We start from the raw sequence: 22,721 nt of genomic DNA, 5'->3' as shown, positions 1-22,721 counted from the left end.
GCTCTGGGGAGAGTTTTGGACCAAAACAAAGGCCTCCCCCAACCTTCACATCATGCTTTGAAAGCCAACCAGCGAGGCTTCATTTGGTTTAGTGAAAGAATCGCACACTTCCACCCCCTGGAGACACATCTTGCTCCCTGGCACTGCCTTCAGATCTGGGACCAGAAAACGAGCCCCAAGGCTAAGCCTGTGAATAAAGACATTGGAGAACTATGTAGAGCCTAGGAGCCAAGGACACCAGGCTCCATGTAATGCCATTAAAATGTGATCTTTAAACAGCACTCTCTCGATGTCTCTCCTTCGCCTGTGTGGAGATTTAGAAATTCACTTCAGCGATATAAATCTATTTGGGAAAATATTTAAAGAGCCTGCTGCCTTCAAAGAAGCTAGCCCCTCCGACTCCCTGCTGCCACCCCAGGCCCTTGGTTCCCTTTCCCTCAGCCTCCAGATTTTGCTTGACATTTGGAGGTCTCACCTTGCCGTGCTGGAGCCAGCCCTAGTGCCGCATGAGAATCGACCCGTTCTTTGAATGCATGTGCCAAAGCTATGCTGCAATAATCTTAAGGCATTTTGTTGCTAGACACGTTCTTGATTCACTTGGTATTTTTAAAAACCCTCCTCACCTTGTATCTGAAAAAAATCCTTACACAATATAATTAACTACAGTGTTACTAAACATTTTGAGAGAAATGTGCAAGGCCCAAAGTGGGAGGCTGTGCTCTGAGGAGCTGCCTGCACAGCCAAGCTGTAGTCAGGCTGCACACACGCACCCACTCAGCAAAGAATCTAAACCGGAGAGTGTAGCACTAAGGCAGGGTGTGGAGCTTCAGTTTAAATACTTCCAGCTCTTTGTAACATAACCCTAAACTCAAGATGGCTTAAATAGTAACATGACTAATTACTTCATATAACAGAGTTGGAGGTGGTTCCTTCAGCAGGTCGTCACCAGGGGTCCAGGCTCTACTTTTGCTTGGGCATCCAGTTGACTTTGTCAGCGTGTCTCTCAGCAGGGCTGCAAAAGGCCTGCAGCAGCTCCCGCCTTGACGCCCACAGAGTACTCAGTGCTTTGAATCACTGGTGGGTGGGTGAGTGGAACATGCTCTCCCCTTCTGAAGCCGGAGGTGGTCTCTCCCAGAAGCCCCCAACTGACTTCCTGTGTGTGGCATTGTAGTTCATTGGCTAAAACTCTGACACGTCAGTTCCTAAATCAATCATCCAGCCTAGAGCAGGAACTTACAACTAATTTAGGCCAATCAGAATTAACCTCCTGAGACTCAAGACTGCCTGCTATATAAATAAAATCAGGTTTTTATTAGCAGAGAAGGCAGAGGGGCAGTAGCTGATTGATAAACAACTACAGTATTCTCCATAAGGAGGTCATGTCTTTTAGGGAGATTAGAAATGCAGCTTGAAACATTTATACTTTAATTTCTGGTAATGAGACCTTCCTGAGGGTTTTTACCAGGAAAATAACATGAACAGAAAGATGCAATTAGGACGTAAGTGACTTTACAGACTTCAGTTCTGAAAACTGCAATTTTTCTTAGCATTTAGCGGTGAGAAAGATACTTTTATTAATTTGTTGCACACCTGTTTTCTGGACCCTGCTTTTCCAAGTGTAGGGATACGATGCTGAATGAATGGCTGGGGGATTTCTCCTCAGTAGAGCGTATATTCTAGTGGAGAAGGCAAACCTACACAATCTCAAGTTTGGCTCAGTTAAGCAGCAGCAAAGCAGGTTAATAAAATGCCCAACGAATGAGTGGAGGCGGGGCCATTATGAACTGGAGGGTCTGGAAGCAGAGGAAACTAGGGTAAAGTCCCTAAGAGGAATTCTTGGTGTGTTAGAGACCCACGAAGTAGTAGACAACAGTAAGAAGGAGGGTGGAATAAGGTAAGGTCGATCTGGGCCAGGGAAGGATTTCTAAAACAACGAACACACACACACACACACACACACACACACACACACACACACACCCTCCTAAAGCTGAGGCAGGTGGAGGGGATAGGGAGGACCAGGTCAAGTAGGGCTTCTAGGCCATGGTGAAAACTTGCATGTTACTCCAAGTGTAATGGGAAACCATTTTCAACAGGAAAGCAGCTTTTCCAATTTCACGTTGTGGCTGCTATGTGAAGAAAAGAACCGAAAGGGGCAGGACTGGATGCAGGTGGAGCTGTTCAGAGGTAAAGGTGGCAGGTCGTGCACAAAGTGACTTGGAACTGGGTGGCGGGGGGACACGTGGATAGATTCTATGGGATGCTTGCTGGTAGCAGAGGGTTGCAGGGTATAGGACTTATTATCAATTCCTTAGAAAAGTTTAACAATATAGACCTTACTTCTTGATAAGTGTTCTAGGCCGGTGAATCCTCTGGGGAATCTTGTTAAAATGCAGATTATCATTCAGCAGGCCTGGTGTGGGGCCTGAGAGTCTGCATTCCTAACAATTTTCCAGGTAATGCCAATGCTTCTGGTGTGAGGACTGCACTGAGCAGCAAGATTCTAGCACGATGTGGTCTTCACTGACATTTTAGTTGTATTTTCTACTAGTTAGTATCTTATATAAACCATGTGCTTCAGACCAGTGGTGTAGCCACTGTAGCCACATGTTGCTATTTAAACTAGAATGACATAGAGTTTCTTCCTAGCACCAACCACATTTTAACTGTTCAAGAGCTACACGTGGCTGGTGACACTCACATGGGACAGAACACGTATAAAGAAACTCGCCATTAAGGGGATGGAAGGCAGAGCATAGGGAACAGAGTTAATAATACTGTAATTATTGATGGTGCCGGGTGGGCACTTGAATTACCAGAGGGAGCACTTTGTAACCTATATGAATGTCTATCTTCTGTGCTTGTACACCTGAAACTAATACAGAATAGTGTTGAATGTGGACTGTAATAGAATTTTTTTTTAAATTGCTATTACCACAAAGTTTTATTGGACAGCACTGCTCCTAACAGAAGAAACTATTTCTAGTTCTTTAGGCTTGCTGGTACCATGTTTTTGGTCTTTTAAAATCAAACCCATCTTTTAAGAACTATCTCGAGTCTGCTGTAGAATCCCTTTTCCTACTGGGGGAGGTGGTGTGAGGGGAGGGCTATTTCTCACTCATTTTGTCCATGTGACTTAGTTGAACCTAACTCTGCCCTTAGCCAGATGACAGCCAGACACATCAATCCCCGGGCATTTGCTGAAAAATTTGAAAAAGGTGCTCTTTTTCCACTGGGGTCACTAAGCTGGCTGGATGTGAATACGGGTCTGCTGGTGGCTATCCTGCCATCAGATCTGCAGAGTCCTGGTCTGAGAACTCAGAGGAAAACAGAACCAAGACAGAAAGGTCCCGGATGACATCATCTCATACTTGGCTACAGCTGTATTTGAAGCATTCCCTGGCTACCCTTGAACATTTGTTCCTGGGGGCAACAAATTTCCCATTTTTGCTTGCTTGAGCCAGTGGATGCTGAGGGCGTCTCATCCATCATAACCTCTCTTCTGGCATCTGCGCTCCGCTTGGATCATAGCAGCAGCACGGCCTTACCAGATCTCCCTCTACTCCCTGTCAGACCCCCCTCCCCAACCACTGAGTCACGACCCCTTAGTTGATGTCTTATCATGGGTTTGTGAGAGGCATGGGAACATATGCTCACCTAAATTAAATTATATTCAAGTTATTTTTGGTAAGTTGGTAATCAAATATTATGGAGCTGAAGATAATTTTCATTATCTGCTGATCCAGTTTTTATTAATGTTTCTAGGCTTTTACAGTTCAGGTTATATAGATTACAAATTGATCAATCTCTTTATGTTACCCGAAACAACTCAAAACTTGCTAGTTAGCATGTCTCATATCGTTTGTGTGACTAACCCGTATGAGGTATATTTATCCTTCCCCTCCCTCATCTCCTAGCTTTGAAGGAGCTCCCCCAAGGCCACTGAGCTGTGTGCTGGTCTGAGCCAGCCACTGGCTAACTGCCTCCACATGCCAGTCCTCCGACGCACCTTACCTCTGGATCAGCTCACGTGGACTGTCTCAGTTCATGCCGTAGCTTAATTCTCCTCTTCATCACTGTCATGGAATATACAGGATTTTACCACAATCTGATCCTCCTCAGTGGCTCAGAAGGACCCACAGCTCCAGGTTGCTGGGAAGGTTGCTAGATTCCAATCTCAAAGGTGATAGACGGGAAACTCGCCACCACTCCATCTGCCACTTGCTCTTGAAAACTATCTTTCCTAACTAGAACTGGGCTCAAGAAGGAGAAATTCATTCGCAAAGGAACGAATAGGCCCTCAGTACTTCACTGTACCCTCAAAGTGTTTTAATATATTTTGTGTACAAAATAGGATTTAAGAACCACTCTAGAGGACTGTGTACATGATAAGATTTATCTTTTATTAGAGATCTTATATTACATATACCCAAAAAGATATAAAATCTTCCAAGAGAAAATATCAAAACCTATTGATTCCAAGGTAAGCAACATAACCAAAACGAAAGCAAAGACTTCCTTCCAGACAAAGGAATGTGAAAACATCTCGGCACAAGTACAACAAAGACCTGGGAAGGTAATTACAATGTTTTACAACACACTTTACAGCATTTTATGTCAGTCAGTATTTATAGGAAACAAGGATGCTGAGTTCTCAAACACTGAAGTTATAACCCCAAATTAAAATCCCCCCCCCCAAAAAAATAGGAAACGTGATGAACTCCTTGGTCAAATGAACATCTGTGAAAATAACTGTATGAACACCCAGGCACACAAACATGCCACCACGTCACAACTGAAGTGCATGGTCTTCAGTGTGTGCCGGAGACACCGAATGCTTCAATCAGTTCTTGACCAGAGCCCAAAGAAAAAGCATCCTCTCTAATTTTCCCTGATAATGTAGTCTGAAGATAAAAAGCAGAAACTTGCTCATTAAAGAGAATTTCTGCTCTACCTGTGAGCAGTTGGTGGCAACATGCACTCAGACCTGACTGACATGGGGCAGATCCATCTTCAACAACGGGAAGTGGCAAAACCACTGTTATTGCATCAAGATTTTTTATTTCAGTTGATCAGAATTTCCAGAACAATTAACCACAGAACACAGTAGACTCCCATAGGAAGGTTTTACATTTAATATGCAATAAAAATACTGATCTTATTCTTGGAATTTGCTTCTGGCAACCCTAAAATCTGTAGACGTCCACAAAGGGAAGTGCTTGTTTCCTTACTTAGTTGCGCATCCCCCCACCCCAAAAAGGAGGAAGGAAACTTACAGTACATGTTTATTGCATGAAATTTCTCCCTTTTAATGTCTTTATCAACACCAGTATTGTTTCCTTAATTATTAAAGACGATATAAGTCTAAGAATTTAATATAATAATCTTAGGAGCTGCGTCTTGATTAAAATTCAGATGTTAATCAGACCACATGATAAAAGAGAAATTAACTTTTAATTTCTCTAAAAAGATGTTGGAATAATAGGAGGTAAGTGGAAGTTTAGAGTCAGATAATAATCTCTTAGTTAACACAGAGAGAACATTCGAAAGTGCACACATTCAGTGCTCTCTATATTAAAACTGAATATCCTAAATGGTGCTTTCATTTTAATGTCAAGTTAGCAATGACCCCAAACAAGTTTTATCACAAGTCTTGTAATGGCACATGGGCTTGGAACTTCGCTTTGAGGTCACACACACATACAGAGGTTTGGAACTCACTGCACAGATGTATTCTCTAACATGATAAATCACGGTGAGCTACGTATAACTGAGTTTCAGAACAGGGTCTATTTTAAAGCATTCTCTCTTCAATACGGTTAACTCCTCGGAAATGGAAACAAGTTGTGAATTTTGCACATTACAGAATCCTTGCTTCAAGTTGCAGTCTCCTTGGCAGCAGCATATTTTAATTAATATTTTTCCCTTGTTTTCTGAGATCTCAGTACATTCAAATAGTCAAAATGTTTAGAGTAATATCACCACAAATTTAATGAAGCAGATCAGAATGTGGCCAACATTGTCAGGCAAAAATTATACAATTTATGTGTCATAGAAAGTACCCACCCTTCTCCCTGCCCACCTTCCCACATTCCCCAAATGGTAATATGGACACTAAAAGATTTAACAAGACTTATAAAAAAATAAGGCACATTTATTCTGATATGGTATTTTTAAAATAGAAAACCCCTTTTCAGAACATCTGTATTCAAATGAGCTGTGTAAAAAGACACCTTGTGGTACCTAAATAGGTTATGGTACCTACACAATTGCTTATTCTATTTTAGTGACAATGGAATAAATTGCACCTATCCCACGTTGTCAAGTAATGAAAATATGCCTCTTTTTCTACTATTGAATGATTCAAAATCTGCTATCTCTGGAAACACTTTACAAAGGGTAGGAAGGGAGGAAGGGTCCCTTTACAAAGGGTAGGAAGGGTCAAGTGGTACATTAGAAAAAGGTGTGAAAATCAACTATATGTATCATGAGGGCTGATGGATTGCACTTTTCCACACATTTCAACACACAAAAATTTTCTAACTTGTATGAATGATTGCAACCATTTTGGCCATTAGCTATTACCCTCCAGCTTTTGAATCCATTTTGGTAAAAATGGGCATTTTTGTTAAATTAACAAAGGATCAACAACATGAATACTCATAACAATCTCTTCACAACCCCCAACACAGATATAATTAGTTAACATTTAACCTGAGATACAATCTGTTCAGAGGTTGACTTTACATTATTTCTTCATTTGTTGCGTCAATTCATACCGATCATACCAATGGTGGTGGTTGATGGGAGGAACTTAAACAAACAAACAAACAAATAAACAGGTTTATAGCATGGCTTTTTTGTTTTTACTGTACTGGCTAAAAAAAAAAATCACAGAATTCATGTTCTCACAGTAGCCAGAAGCTAAAACAATGTGCTTCTCTATTGCACGTTAAACCAAGAAGTGTACAAAAGCCAATGCTTCCCAATCCAAATCTGAAAGCCAGGTTCACCTCAGCTGGATTCGAAATGTGCTGATTTCCATGGGACTCAAGTTGATCTCACTCATGTTTCGGGCGTTTGGAGGCGAATGCATCAAGGATAATGATGAAGGTACAAGACTTACAACGGTAAACTTGTGAAAAAGTTTCTGTATCGATATCTAAAAAGTGAATGATAAAAAGTGCACATTTAGATCAACTCTGAAGACAGCTTAGTCACACAGTTCAATCTTCAGTGAGAAGTATTATGGAACAGAGTAAAACAGTATGTTTGAAGTCCCTCTGAAGTAAACTCATGAGAAAGGGCGGGAGATTAAGTACACCCCTGCAGGCTCGAACACACAGACCACCCCTGGGGGGAAACACAGAAGATGGGAACGAGGAGAGGGCACCTTGTCCTGCCCGTCTTTTCCGTGCTGCTGGAGAACACATCATGAGCAGGGCCACTCTGTCAACACAAACTAGGGACACCTATGGGCCAAGAAGCCTTAAAAATATCCCCATCCTCTTTCAGTCAACATTTACCCCCAAACACAGGTGGTTTTCCACCATGTTCCTGTTCCAGCAGAGCTGAGAGACAGGGCGGAGCCTGCCCCAGGGAGGCTTTTCGTGCAGTGACTCTCATTTACAGGGTGGGGAGGTTGTATGAATAGGTTCCTCTGGATTGCATAGCCCCCTCAGGGGTCAAAGCCTTAATGTTTGAATACAATTGCTCACAACCAAGCATACTCAGATCCACAGTAAGACAGGTAGAGGTACAAACATAATTTTAAAAAATAATAAATTAAAAAAATAATAAACATATTAGGGCTTTCCTAGCACCAACTCCATGAATGGTGAGGTAAAAGAAATGGAGAAGCTTATCTACATAAATTTAGGGCCCCTACTGCATTTTCTATTCTTTTCAGATGCTCCCTACATGCTAATCTGTAGGGCTGAAGCCCGACCTGCTGAGTTGAGTCTACAGTGTGTGCAGGAGGTTCTGGAGAAGAGCTGGGTCAGCTGCGCTGCCTGGTGGGGCACACCTGCCTGGGCACTAGAACCGGCCCAACTGCGTTCTCTGGGTTACAGCTTGCCCTGAGAGAGGAGCGGGCGACTGGAGGGTTGTTTTCTTCCAAGGAGAGGCTTGGTGGAAGTGTCAGCAAGACCAGCTTGAGGAGAAATAAAAAATGGGCAGTCATCAGGCAGCAGTCAGAGGTCTGGCCTGCACCGTATAGCTTCAAGTGCCAGTGCGGCTTCACGTAACATCTAGGCCTGCACGTCTGCTTGCGGAAACAACTGAGGAAAGCTAAGAATATCTGCCTTGGGGCAGTGGTTGAATCATCCCACTGGCCACAGTCTCACTGCTCCTGTCGCTTCTCCACTCCCACCCCCATTCACTTAATATAAAACTTGTCTTGGCCCCCACAGGACTTGGGTTTGCCATCCTGAACTAGATCATACTTGAGTACCCCCATGAAGAGAAAATACAGGGGTGGGGTGGGAGAGGGTGTTTTGTAGGTTGGAAATGGAAGGCCTAAGAATCAATGAGGGCACTGTTTCCAAATATGCGCGTGTTCTGACTACGCATTTTGATGCTGACAAGGAGAGGAGCCTGAAGGCTGAGAACGTGCTTTCCTTAGATGCAGAGACTTGAGCTAATTTGCAGCTGAGGGGAACAAATCAATGAAGAGGCAATGAAACATTATCTTACTGTCAGGAAGGATTTCAAAGCACACTGACTTGACACACACACACACACACACACATTTTCGGCTCACCTTTCCCTGGGTAGTGGAACACAGCAGCCCCGTGCCTCTGCTGGAAAAGCGGCAGTCAAATCCCTTCCTGTGGAAGATCAAGGCGGCCTCATCGGAATACTTGCCATCCACCTGCACATGAACAGAGTGCCAACATGCACAGTGACATTAAAGCAAATACAGTCACTGCCGCATACTTTACTGATGTCAGCATCCCCAAACCACAAAGGCCCATTTTATTTAGCCGTGAAGCTGGGCAAATGGCATTTCCCCTCAGATGCCATGTTCATTGGGCCTGTCCACCTTGCCCCACACAAGGAGTCAGGTGTATTATGCTCCAGGTTCTTTATTAAGTCGTCTCATGCCTTACTTTCCCCACAGTTCTTGAAGACCTGGGTTTCCTGTTGTCCACAAATTACATACCACTTTACCAAGATTCTTCAAATAAAGCCTTTCACTTTTGTTTATTTTTAAGGTATACATCAGCTGAATAAAGTTCTGGATCATCCTCACTAGGAGGAAAGATTTGTAATGTGCACCTAAATTTGGTCCTTATCTGGTCATTGAATGAGGATGTCTCCTCCACCTTAAAACTGAAACATGCTTCTTCACTGAATACTAATTTTTGCTAATTGTATTAACATTTTTAATCTTTAATGTATTGGTTCATTATTTTTATATAAGAGACATCTGAATTAGTCATGCTTCTCACTTGCTAGGCCAACCACATGTATTAGCTCGATGCATCATTTAAATTCACATTACAGAAGCTATTCTTCCTGTGCAGGCATGAAGAAAAGTACTAAACACGGCACAGAGCTACAGGGCTCGGCACCAGCATACCTTGTTTTACTGAGCTTTGCTTTACTGCCCTTCACAGATACTTTTTTCTTTTTCTAAACAAATTGGAGGTTTGTGGCTACCCTGTATCAAGGATATGCACTGGGAAACAAAAATATGCACGTGACTACTCGCTTTATTGTGACATTCACTTTACTGCAGTGGTCTGCAACCGAACCTGCAGTATCTCCGAGATACAGAATCTATCCCTGTATACACCTTCTTGCAGTAAAACTTCTTGCATCTGCTAAAGTCAGTACCATGAGTAGTTCAAGTCTTTGAATATTTTAAATTACAAATATCTTTAAAGGGTTTGTTTCTAAAGGAGGAACATGTTTATGACAATAGCAAAATGACTGAAACTCCTTGAATAAGTGAGGAAGCGTGCAGTTATTCAAGCAGGGTCATGTGCTGCCTGGCACTGACACTTTGTTGAAAAGGACCCCTTTTTCTCTTCTGTGGCCAGGGGTATGAATACACCCCAGTTCTTGATCATCCTCCCTAGGGGATAAGATTTTTTAATGTGCTACAGCGACATCTTTTCTAACCAGCTGCCAGCATTCCCACCACGGATTTGATTTTAATGTGCCTGAACAATTTAAAGCTGTCCTCACCTCAGATTGCTGGCTGGAGTAACCTGTTTTTTGACATTTTACACTGGTATTTTGCAATGATACTATTAAGATTTTGTTTGAGGGGAGAGAAAAAAAGTCATTTAAGGAATTCTGAGTCATTGCAGCACCCCATTATACACAGAGCAAGTTTAAATCACAGGGTGAAGATTTCTAATAAAATTTCTGTAAATTTCAGTCTCAAAACTGCATGAAAATGGCACATATGAAAAACAATCATCTATAATAAACATAGGAGCTCCAGAAGAATAACAAAGACAACTCTGTCACGTGCCCACTGTGAAACCTTGGCACAGTCACTTGATTTTCCCACGCGGCAGTCCCCTCACCTCAGTGAAACGGAGCTCAGCACGCCTCCCTCCTTCGGGGAGTCAGTGTGGGTTAACCCACTGGAAACACCGAGTGGTCACACTGTATGCTCCACGAGAGGGAACAGATTTTAAAAGACCCGATTTTACATTCATTAACATATATGTAGTATCTGGACCTCAGAAAAGAAGGGAGGTGTGGGAAAGAAATTTCACAAATTTTGAAACTGCACCTCGCACAGGGCTAGGTGAGCGACAGACGGAGTGTCTCCGTGAAACAGTTCGGATCACAGCTGCAGCTGAATCCCCGCAGGCAAGCTTGGGTGTTCCAGAACTGCACAGGGAGCATCCACTACAGATGAACCAATGTGGAGCTCCTAGACTAAGCGGGGCTGCTGAGGCTTCTCCGGGAACCGGGTGGAGTGTGGGGGACGGGGTCTGCTGGCAGAACAAAGCCACCAGGCTTAGAGAAAGCTGGGTCAGAGGCAAGGGTTGGTTCCACTGCAAACCAGTTATGTGACTCTGTGTGTATCACTTAACCTCTGAAAATCCCAGGAACTAGTTTAGACTTCTGAACAGCCCCTCTGAGGATCAAGGGCCAACCACAGGGATAATAATAGTAATCGCAGCTAACACTTATTGAGCACTTCACTGTGTGCCAGACTCTGTGCAGAGTGCTTTTCACAGATTAACTCATTTCATCTTCAACAACATTTAAAGTAGTTGAGGGGGTATACAAGCTTGCACTGCTATATTTAAATGTACAGAAACATCCCTATCACAAAGCATTCTCTCTTATACTTAAATAGCAATTACCTCTAATAACTCTACATTAGCCCTTCCTGATCTTTTCCCATGAATGGTTGCTGGGTGTATCCTTCCACCGGTGTCCCATTATTACTGAGTAGACAAGAGAAATAAGGCAGTGTGTTCCCCAACATTTTGCACAGTATCACCCTCCTCTAGTCCCCACCACGCAGGAGGCAGGATAAGGTTCTGGGTGGGGAACTGGAATCAGAGACGCAGGTCTGTGCCTCCCAGCACCTCCATTTACTGTCCGAGTGACCTCGAACAGCTGCCTATCACCTCTAGGTCAGTGAGCTTCCTCCGCTCTAAGACGAGGTGCAGTACCGCACCGCCTACCTTCACAGTGTTGTGAGAGTTAACTAACACCCGTGTACAACACTCACCATAATGTCTGCCATGGAGACAGTGTTAGGCACGTAATTTAAAAAAATCTGAGGAATTATTAATAAAGTATACGAGGAATACAAGTCAAATGGCATCAAGATTTACCTTGGCAAAAAACTTAACTTTCTCTAACTTATAAAAAAATGTGCCGACGTTTTCCCTTCATTACTAGTAACAACCACAACTGCTCATGTAACTGTCACAAGTGAGAACCTTCACTTGTCAGGCACTCGGTGCCTCTTCAGAGCCTGCCGCCGCTCTACATGCTTTCAAACCCCGACTCACTCACTCCTCACAAGTTCTCCGAGGTGGGTTTCAGTTTCATTGCCACAGTATGAATGAGAAAACTGGGACTCAGAGAATTAACTAAGAGACTTGCTCTATGTCCCCCAGACGGCAAGTAGAGGGGATGCTCTCAAACCCAGGCAGTCTGACTCCAAAGTCTGGGCTTCTGACAGCTTCGTTCTGCTGCCTTTGCTCTAGCTGTGAATCAGTGCTCACAGATGCCAGCTAGGAGAGGAAAAGGGGGAACCACTTTGGACATAACGCAACAAAAGGCTATAAACTAAAAGAGGTCACCGTCTGATGTGAGGCTGCTAACAGGGAGGGTTTAATCAATGGACCCAGCAGAGCTAAAACTGTGATTTATCAAGACATGTATCAATTTGAAAAACAAACTTGAGAAATTTCTAATCCACAACCTACCCATCCATTTGTCTTATTTTAAACAGAATTCAAGGCCAAGCTGAGAATTACACATGTCCATTAGTCTTTCCTGAGGTAATACAGGCAAATATTACTCTACTGGAGTGTGTGAGAGATTAAAACGTGAGAGTCACGCTATTCCTGTCTCACACCCAAAGAAACTTAATTTGCTTATTAGTAATGTACAGTTCATAAATCAGTAAACTCCTGGTAAGTACAGTAAACATCTACGTACACATTTTTTCTGCGGATGGGAGCATCTGTAGATTTGACCAGTTCTCCAGGAGGAATGTGACGCCAACCCTCCTCCTAGACTGTGTAAGGTGTGTACGGATGAAGGCATGCCTAAACACCTAGTGAGAAAATCTCTCCAAACGTTCAGATGCTTTGAAAATGCCTAACAACACTCATATTTCAGTGCATTCTGACAGCTGGAAAGGTTAGAAGATTGCACAGTGTGTTGTAAGTCCGGAGACATGACATAGCCAGCAGAAATTCATTTTCCAGGGCACTCATTAAAATAGCCAATAACAGTTACCCTCCTTTGATCAACAAGATAACATGACAGAAAGGGGAAGGTGAACGGTGGTTCTTAGATATGTACAACAAAGAGATTTTTTTCCCACAATTTTCACCTTCCCAGACACTAGGGAGATCAATAAAGCACCAATCAATTCTTTTAAGAAAGGCAAAATAAAGTAAAAACTTTAAACTGCCTTTTATAAAAAGCAGGTGGTATAAATAAATCAAGAGAGAAAAATCTTAGTAAGTGGTGCTGATGTTGAAATGACTGGTTAACTATTTGCAAGACACAGTTCAGCACACATCAAAGGAAATTCCACAGAGAAATAGAGTTAAACATACAGAGGTATAGACATAGGCATAAAGGTACATATTGATGTAAACATATACATATATGAATAAATAAAAATACAGCTGAACATACAGCCGTGGAAACAATCTGGAAAACACTAGTTGAGTCACGTATCATTGTCTAAGGCAGACCGGCTCTGTGAAGCCCACTGAACAGCTCAGTCAAGTTCTTTCTTGTCCCCAGAATGTCAGCACCAACGATTCCAGCCTATCAAACCCTGACCCATGATCCTTCCTCCCATGAGATTCTTCCAGCATCTTCTCTACCAAGACTTCTTTCTCTCTCAATCATTACCTTTCCCTAATGACAAGGCTCTCCTGTTTAGTGCACCTGAGTGGTGCTCCTGTTCTAGTTTCCAAACTTTTCCAGAAAGTTTAATATCTTAAGCCCCAGATAGGGCAAGAACAGGGAGGTGACGAAGAGAACACAGGACGAGAAGACTGACAGTGAGGTCCCTTGACAGCGGCGAGAACGTGCCGGGGCGCACAGCATGTGGTGAGGCAGGATTTCAAGAGATGACCTTCCCTTTTCACCTGACTACAAATCTATGACATGTAATTATTTTCTTCCAAAAACATATATAAATTAGAAAATCAAGATAGGCTTATATAAAAACATAAACTCATTACCAATATGGAACAATTCCTGAAAAAGTACTGTGAGGAAGAGATGTAGTAACTCTCAGGAAGTCCAGCACTACCCTCAGAGGCAACATACAGCATTCAGATTCAGAAGGCCAGGGGGTGGGTCCCGATTCTACCATTTACCTCAGGTAGTTTTTTCAGCTTACTCACTCAATCATTAATCCTTTCATCTCTCTAGCCCTTAGCTTCCCAATCTGAGAGTTTAAAAAAAATTACTAAATCCTAGGCTCTCTACCCCAGACCTACACAATCAGAATCTCAGGGATGAGGACATTTATAAAAATCTCTTTTTTAAAAATCCCCCTAGTGTGATCTGGACACAGTGTCTCTGAGCACTGCTGTCTGGCCCGAGCCACCTCAGTGAGTTGGCATACTCCAGCCCCCAGGCCTCTCTGACTATTCCTGGAGCCCGTGGCTCCTTTCTCCACGAGGAGCGAGGGACACCACCTGAGGTGTAGAACCGAAGAACCTTTAGACAGGGGCTGAGGGTATGGGGAAGCAGGTACACCCTCATTATGCTGCTGAGGAAGGAGGTCAGGCTGGAAGAGAGATGAAGTCTTACCAGTCCAAGGTGGTCCTCAGATGAATTTATCATGGAAATAGTATGAAGCGGGAGTAAAGAATGCTTACTGAGACATAAGCCATGCAGACCTCTGGTCTTGCTTGGAGCCCTACCTGAAGGTTGACATTACAGAGGACACTTGAACAATGTGGGTCGTTTGGGTCTGAACTGCATGGGTCCACTTACACACAGATGTTTTTGAATGGGTCCAGTCAACCCTATTGACGTGCACAGCTCACATCCGCACTGTTCAAGGATCAACTGGGAGCTAGGAATCCGTGTATGTGGAAGGCCAATCAGGATTATATGTGGATTTTTTGACTGCACAGGTGGATGACCCCCACACCCTGCATTGTTCAAGGGTCAACTGAATTTGTATTTCAGTGGGACAAATTCGCTGCAATCTTCAAATGAACAAAAAATTACATGTTTGGAGCTGATAGCACATAAAAACAAAAACACAATCCAAATTGTATGGGCCAGGCTTCTGAATTTATTTAGTAATTTGTGTTTTTTAGTATAACCATGGAATTATCCTTGACATAACTTAAGTACCAGGCTTTCTTCAAATCAATACCTACCATCAGCTTCCTTTAATGATTATCTTCCTATTATCAGAAGTTAGGGGACAGAGAACAATTCTTTAAAGAAGTGTTTCTGAATGGACTAATCAATCCTCTTGGATTATTAGAGAGCTAAAACAACCATTAGAAATATGTGCTAAGAGTCAAAGGCTAATATAAAAACTGGCAACAATTAATATGATAATGCAAAACAGCCCCAAATATTTAGCTCTGATCGTGTGCCAGCAGCATAGTAGTTATTAACAGGCATTAACATTTTAGTCTTTTTTCTTTTGATCAAATATCCACATTGTTAAATTTGCTTTCTATTCCCTCTGCTGAAACCCTAGTTTGCATCTGAGTTGGCAAATCCAGCAGGCACCATCAGGATTACAAAGTATGTTTACAAAACACTTCTATTTCAGAGGGCTTCCACAGCATTATTTTATGTGTTTCTCACAAAAGACCGGAAGTGGGCATATCTGATACCAGCCCCATTTTATAAGTGACAGCTGAGGCAGCAGTTACTCAGCCTGCAGAGAGTGAGTGAGTGAGGTGGCACGCCTGTCCAAAGGTGAGAAGAGCAACGGGAAGCCAGGTGGCCAGTGAGTGGAGGCCAGACTGTAGAGGGCCTGAATGCGCAAGTGTTGAACCAGTGTGGCAGGCAATGAGACTTTTAATCTGGGAAGTGATTAGATTTGTACGACACGCAGGTAGCCAACAGCAGGAAGCGTGGAAGAAGCAGGTAATCACTAAAAAGAGGTGATCTGGAAAACAAGTACCAGTCTTGGATTGTAGAGGGTAATTCACTTCCTCTAGTTAGCTGAAGCTGCCTCCAAAAAACAATCACTTTCAAATAATTTCAGGAAGGAATCATCTAGTAGTAAGAAAAAGTAGCCATTATGTGCCCCAGAAGCCTCCAGATCCTTTAGGCTGCTAATGTCCTCTACCACCTATGCTCGGAGGTGGCGACGTGAGGCCCTCCACTCGATCCTTTCTCTCCGTTTACCCCCTGAATTAATAGCAGGTTACTTCAGGGAGCCTATCCATCTTTGGTGTGGTTTTTCCATAACTCAAAAAGTAGACCCACGAAGGAATCAAAGAAAAGCTCAGTGTGCATGTAGCTTCCATCCTGAACGCATCTTCGGCTTTTAGGCCTTCACACTTGCTCTTAGCTCTGCCTGGACCACTCTACCCCCAGAAATCTGCGTTGAGTCTCTTATTCCCTGACCTCCTCCATGTAATTTTTTCTCATTATCACCATTTCTCCATTCCCCCTCCAACTCCTCCATTCAAACTTGTATCACTTTCTAGAATCACCATTCCTTCCCTTTTTTCCTCTAGAACACTTACCACATCTACCATCTTAAGTGTTTATTTTCCTTCTTTAATTACTTATTCTTCTTCCACTAGAATGTAAGGTCTAGAAAGCAGTGGCTTTTGTCTATTTTGTTCATGACTACATCCCTAGTACCTTTAGCAGTCACTGGCTCCTAGCAGGTACGAGATAAAGCCTACAAGTTCACTCACAGGGTCAAAAAGCTTTGTGATACATAGAGATATGCACATAGGCCTCTAGCATTCACTTATATTCATTATTACAAGCCATATATATCTTCTTACATAGTAATGCATAAGTTCTTATATAATTTTAAAAGCTCTAGTTCAAATTTGTAGGAGTTAATTCTTATATTTTATTTGGTTTGCTTTAGTGTTTTTTTCTTTTTTTTAATTTACTGATTTTAGAAAGAGAAAGGAAGGAAAAGAAAGGGAAGGAAGGAAAAGAAAGCAAAGCCTCTGCTACAGAATTAAATGTTATGTTTTCTATTTCTCTAACTCTCAAGAAACATTGGCTAATAAGAATAAATGAAGGGAAAATGCCAGCACAGACGATCTGAAGGCCTGGTTCTCCCACCTAAAAATTACACAACCTCAGGAAAGCTTTAGCTGCCTTAGCCATACAAAAAAGAAAGATGTTATCCCTGACCCACTCACCACACAGAGCTTTTCTGAGAATGAAATACATTAGTATTGGGTATGCTTTAAACTACAAAACAACAAATAATTTTGCCAAAAAGTAAAGTCCCCTTAATCAGTCCTTGATGAATAGTAAAACTTACAGTATCTTTTCTTCTTCACATCCCCTTATCCCAGGTATATTACAAAAAGTAATTTTTTTATAGATTTTGGGAAATACCTTTGATTGTATTGTCCTCAGATTAAGCAGATGAATGTCACAAGGCAAAGATGACAGTAATGGGGAGAATTCACCCAGCAGCTGAAGGGTGGGCATGGGGATCTTCTCTGTCATTGTTAAGAAAGGGTGATTCAGGAAAGAAGAAGTTATGTGGCTGAGGAGAGAAGGATAACTGACTGGCTTCTTGTCTTCTTCCTAGCAGGAAAAAGCAAAAATTTGTAAGAGTTACATATTTGCAGTTCTCATGATATTAACTGAATTACTTGATAGGATTTAAATAGAAAGAAATACAAAAATATATAAATACTTTGATTTTCTTATATTTTTATTAACACGTTGCAGAAAATACATAGCAGATTACAGATTACCAAGCAATACAAGAAAACGAATAGTGTCCAATTAATTTGTTAGTAATATCCCTTTTCTATTGCTTTAATACTAAAAATCCTCACAACTTTTTCCATAAACATGACTCTTTCTCAACCTACCACAAAACTCTTCAAGTAGATGGATGGAGATGTTCATGTATCTTGCACATCATCAGATGTTACCTCTTTCCCTCAAGTTTTTCTCATCACATTTTCTTGGTCTCATTAATACACTTAACTAGACTGTAAAGGTTAATCCCAAGCTATGGTTCATAAATGTTACTCAATGACAGGGTTTTTTTAAACTCTCGAAATAAACAAGGCTTTTAAATAACACAGGTGGCATATCTGGATCATCTGTTTTTTTTTTTTAAATTGAATAAGTCATTGTCAATTGCTTCCCTCTACTCTTTATTCCCCAAATGGAAATTTTTATGTTATATAATAGTTATCACACATTTATATGATATACAATTATCCAGTATAACTTAAAAATGCTTCAGTCTTTGCTATGGTGTACACTTGGAGGCAAGCATTTCAGCATGTTCTAATTTTAAATAAGTCTACCAGGGCTGGGGACATACCAAGGTGGATGACAAATATTATTAATCAAATCAATGACTAAGCAGAACCTTAACTGATAATACCTAATATGTAAAAGCAGACACAGAAAAACACTGAGAAAATAATTTATGTAGAAAAGTCTTTTTTTCATCAGTAACACTTGTGGTAAATTTAATTTTGTATCTTATTTTTTTAAGTGACTATTTCACTGTTATCTTCTGATGTACACTTTTTTTTTTTCCCAAATGAAAGGCTTGGCTACTTATCTGTGTGAAAAGACAGGACTTACAAAAGATACAGAGTTTAAAATTCAGAATGTCAGATTAGCATTGAACAGAGGGTGTTAGTGAAGAGTGACAAGCATCTTGCCAGCAGCAAACTGTATATGTCATTACAATTTAGACCAGGGAGAGAGAAAAAAATTTTTTAAGGCAGCAGAGGAACACTGAAATATTAAGATACTGACAAAAAATATGAGGTCTGAAAGACTTGTCAAAAATGTATCCATTCCACATTTTTTAAGGAAAGATTAAATAAAGCACATAAAATAATATTCTCCAACAAAACTGAAATTTAATGCAGCTTGTAGAATAACATGAATAAAGACAGAACATTTTCAACAAGACACTTTAAATGCACTCCAAGATCAAAGAACTTCATAATCTAGGTCAGAATTGCTGACAAATCACCTTTGAGTAATAGAGATAAAAGATTCTAACACAAAGGAAAACACCTGCCTTATCAGTTCAGCAGGCATTAAGTACATTATAGGTCAAGAACCATTCAGAAAAAGCTCTATGACTTTGTTCTCTGCTCTCGGAGGAATCCCAGGACACGTGAGTGAGAGGGTGGGGCACTTCCTGATGGATTATCTCTGTGTTAGAAGTTGTAATGTGCACATTTACCTTTCCTCCAAACCCAAATCAGTTCATCTAACCCTCAGTGCTTCCTCCAAATTGATCACACATCAGAATGGTTTGGGGAACTTTTAAAAAGCATAGATTTCCTAGGCGGGGTGAGGCCCCAGAAAGGTGCCGCTTAAATGCCACTCCCTGCAGCTTAAATGCCACTCCCTGCCGGGTGAAGCTGTGTGGTCAGCCCCACACTGCTCTGTGGACCAGTGCTGAGAACGGCCACTGCAGACACCCTTCCAACTTTCTAGAAGAAACAGGATGTACTTTGGAATCAAAAGGATAAGCCTTCCCCTTTTAACTAGTTTGGATTTAAAAAAACAGGATTCAGACTGAAAAACATGTCCATGAAAAGTCTTGTCAAACGAATCAATGTCGTAAGTATTATGAGATTTCAAGAACTTATCTATTAATAGTCCTAGGCAAGATAAGGAAAAGAAGTTTGTATTAATAGGAGAGTGGCGGTTCAGTGCCATAAGAGCACTACAAACAAACAGCACGGCTGGAAGCTGCCCAGGTTCCACCATTCACACACTTTCTTAACATATTTATTGCAACAGGGGCTCAACAAGATATTTAACTGTTGAAATTACCACTATTTTGATTAACTTCCTGGACAGGTAATTTTTTAACTGTAACCCTATGATAAACCCCAAGTTTATATAACATGTTTAAGTGTCTGAGCCATAAACGAAGTCTCCAGCCTTGTATGTCGTAACTAATACACTACTATAAACATGATTTGGTTTCTTGGTTGGAAGGCTTCAGACTGCAAATCTAGCTTTCTCCTTGTAGCATGTGTGAAATTAAAATAGTTTTAAGCATATTCTGATCCAAACCACACCAAGTTGAGATCTTCTCCACTGGGTTCCAGCTGATATTACATAAGTCAATCTTCTTGCTAGGCTCCTTGGTGCCCTTCATTAGGCCCACCTGGGTTATCCGATCCCTAAACATCAAAGGTTTCCATTTCACCCACATCGAAACCTGTTAAATTATATAAGATAGTGAGGGATCGTTGTTTGGTCACTTTTTTATTCAGTATGACTGGATGCATGGTGAGAACTTGATAATGTTTGCTGAATGTCATCTATTAACTTAACAAGCAAATGCAATATAAATAAATGAGAGAAAAATACTGTGTGTGTTGGGGGGGACAGAGTAAAAAGATAGAGGGAAAAAGGAGAAAGAATGAAAATACATTGAATCTAAAGATTTAGAGATAAATATCACATAGGACACATCTGAAAAGTCTGGTACATTATGGGCCTAATTTGCCTACAGAAATATTTTAGTAGGTCTGGATGGTATTAAAAAGTTGTTTGTTTTCCAGCCAACTATCAATAATAGGAAAAAAAAAAGTCCAGGAGATTTCACATTAAAATCGTCAGTGACAAGAATAAAAACTCCCCCAAACTATGAAGCTTTTTTAAACTTTTTACCTCAAACAGTGGAAATTCAAGTCACATTGGGCCTTTACAAGCCCTTGTGGGAAGAGTCAGCTGGGGCAGAGCTGTGGCTTCTCGATGGGCTTTGGGTTATGTTTGCACCACCCTCTGGTCACCTAACTTAAGTTTTTGCCCTTAAACCTGACCAACCTCCCTCACACCATCACTCTCCTGAGCCCTGTAAGCATTTGAGTTTTTCATCTGACCTCTCCTAACTTCCTTTCTTTATATGTAAAGAACTGATAACCAGAGGTGAAATGATACAACTGTGACACGTGAATGCTTCCAGTACTTCTAAGTCTAGCTCAGCACCCCTTTTACCATGCCAGCCGCTAGCAGGAAGATGATGGGTGTAAGTGGCAAGGAAACAAATCATAAAGGGTCAGTGCCAAAAAGGAAATTCCTGTTTTTTATTTCTGTGTTACTATCACGGGTGATGGGCAACCTCATGCAGCAACAGCCCTCTGCTGGGCATCTGTACATCCTTCTAGTCCTTATTCTGCCTGCTTCCCAGGGAGCACACTGGACAACAGGACTCACTTCTATATAGTCATCCAGGGTTATTCCAGTGGGGCTGTGACAGGCTCAAGGCTTCCCGCTAAGATGCCTTCCTGTCCAGTGTCTCCCCACCTCTATTTCTACCATCAATGTTTTAGACTTTAAAGCCTGACTTGAAAACAAAAACGCCTTCTAGAAAACTTAATATTGTATGTAACCTTTCTTTATCAAATGTCTCTTTAATCAATTTCACTAAAAATTAAAATGTATTTTCTCTTTTCTAGTTCATTTTTTATTTAAAAGAAATTATTGATTTAAGTCCAAGAATCTATAGCTGAATAAAAGAAAAATTTAACCAACACTGGATTATAAAAACACTGGATCAAATTTGAATCAATTAGTCTCTAAGGAGTTTTGAAAGGGAATAAACAAATTATTTAACTTCTAAGTGAAAGCTTTATAGATCTGACATGAAAAGTCTTATTGCCATAGTTAAGCAAGTTTTGCAAATCAGTGTCTATATAAAAAGAAAAATCATAAAAGCCAGAAACATTTTCAGGAGAAAGAGACAGTAGCTGCCAGCACTCCAACAGATTTCCTATGCAGTTTTAGCCTAAGAACTAAGCTATCTTGTCAGTAATTGATTTAAACTATGAGTCCAAAGAACTGGTATAAATCTTGACATCTAAAATTGATATTAAAATCTTTTTCCTGAAAAATTCTACATAATGGAAACTCTTGGCTTTAACTAGCTGTTATCATTTCATTCAATCAACTAGTATTTTACTTATAGGATGCTTACCACAGGCAAAGAGGCCCTATGAGGCACAGCAAAGTGAAACAGACAAGTCCCTGGAGTCTAATACAGGGACTCGAACGTACCCACGACAACAAGGCAGTAAACAGTGATTGCGCTAAATGTGGCGGCACAGTGTACTCTCACAGCTCATTCACCTACGCATTTGGGTATTCTTTCATACAACATACTGGATTGGCCAACAGGATTTGTTGGCTTCTTCCATAAGATGATCTAGTAGCACTTAGTACTCTTGAACTTCATTCAGAACAATTTTGTTAGACTGTATTGTGACAGCTGCCATAGCTCTGTGAATTTAAAAAAAACTTACCAAAAATGGTGATTTTTTTTGTGTAGTTATTTTAAACTGAAAATGAAAGAAAATACACATTTTTGGCATATTATGCTTTACTATTTCAAGAAAGATAAAAACACAACTGAAATGCAAAAAAAGATTTGTGCAGTGTATGGAGAAGGTGCTGTGACTGATGAATGTGTCAAAAGTGAAATGGTTTGCAAAGTTTCCTGCTTGAGATTTCTTGATGGATGATTCTCCACAGTTGGGTAGACCAGTTGAAGTTGATAGTGATCAAATCGAGACATTAACTGAGAGCAATCAATGGTATACCATGTGGGAGATAACCAACATACTCGAAATATTCAAATCAATAAAGTTCTTGGTGAAAATAAAAAAAATGTGTCTTTTATTTTATGGAACCCCTCTCCTCCAACAAAACAATACAGAATTTTTAGCCAACCCGTTATACTGGGTGGCCCCTCTGCCAGGAACAACCTAGAAGCAGAGAGAGATGTAGACCGTACTTTCAGAGAGTTCACTGTCCAGAGGAAGAGAAAGGCAATGGTCCAATGATTCCATACA

General features: G+C 41.1%; 1 protein-coding gene across 3 annotated transcripts in view; it reads right to left on the bottom strand.

Annotated features, from left to right (window-relative positions):
• Positions 1–4,382: 4,382 nt before the first annotated feature.
• The window catches only part of MAN2A1 (mannosidase alpha class 2A member 1), a 163,177-nt gene continuing 144,838 nt past the window's right edge, over positions 4,383–22,721 (bottom strand). For all 3 annotated transcript variants that reach the window (XM_045837986.1, XM_045837987.1, XM_045837988.1), the window contains 3 exons: positions 17,257–17,451; positions 8,762–8,872; positions 4,383–7,162 (listed from right to left, as the gene is read on the bottom strand). In XM_045837986.1, the coding sequence (XP_045693942.1) occupies positions 7,010–7,162; positions 8,762–8,872; positions 17,257–17,451 (459 nt within the window). In that variant the 3' untranslated portion in view covers positions 4,383–7,009. The remainder of the gene's footprint in view (positions 7,163–8,761; positions 8,873–17,256; positions 17,452–22,721) is intronic.

This window comes from Phyllostomus hastatus, unplaced genomic scaffold (assembly GCF_019186645.2).
Source record: "Phyllostomus hastatus isolate PE091 unplaced genomic scaffold, TTU_PhHast_1.1 phas_contig_254, whole genome shotgun sequence".
NCBI classification, from domain to species: Eukaryota; Metazoa; Chordata; class Mammalia; order Chiroptera; family Phyllostomidae; genus Phyllostomus; species Phyllostomus hastatus.
The sequence above is the reverse complement of the archived record's forward strand: the minus strand, read 5'-3'. Positions and strand labels throughout refer to the sequence as shown.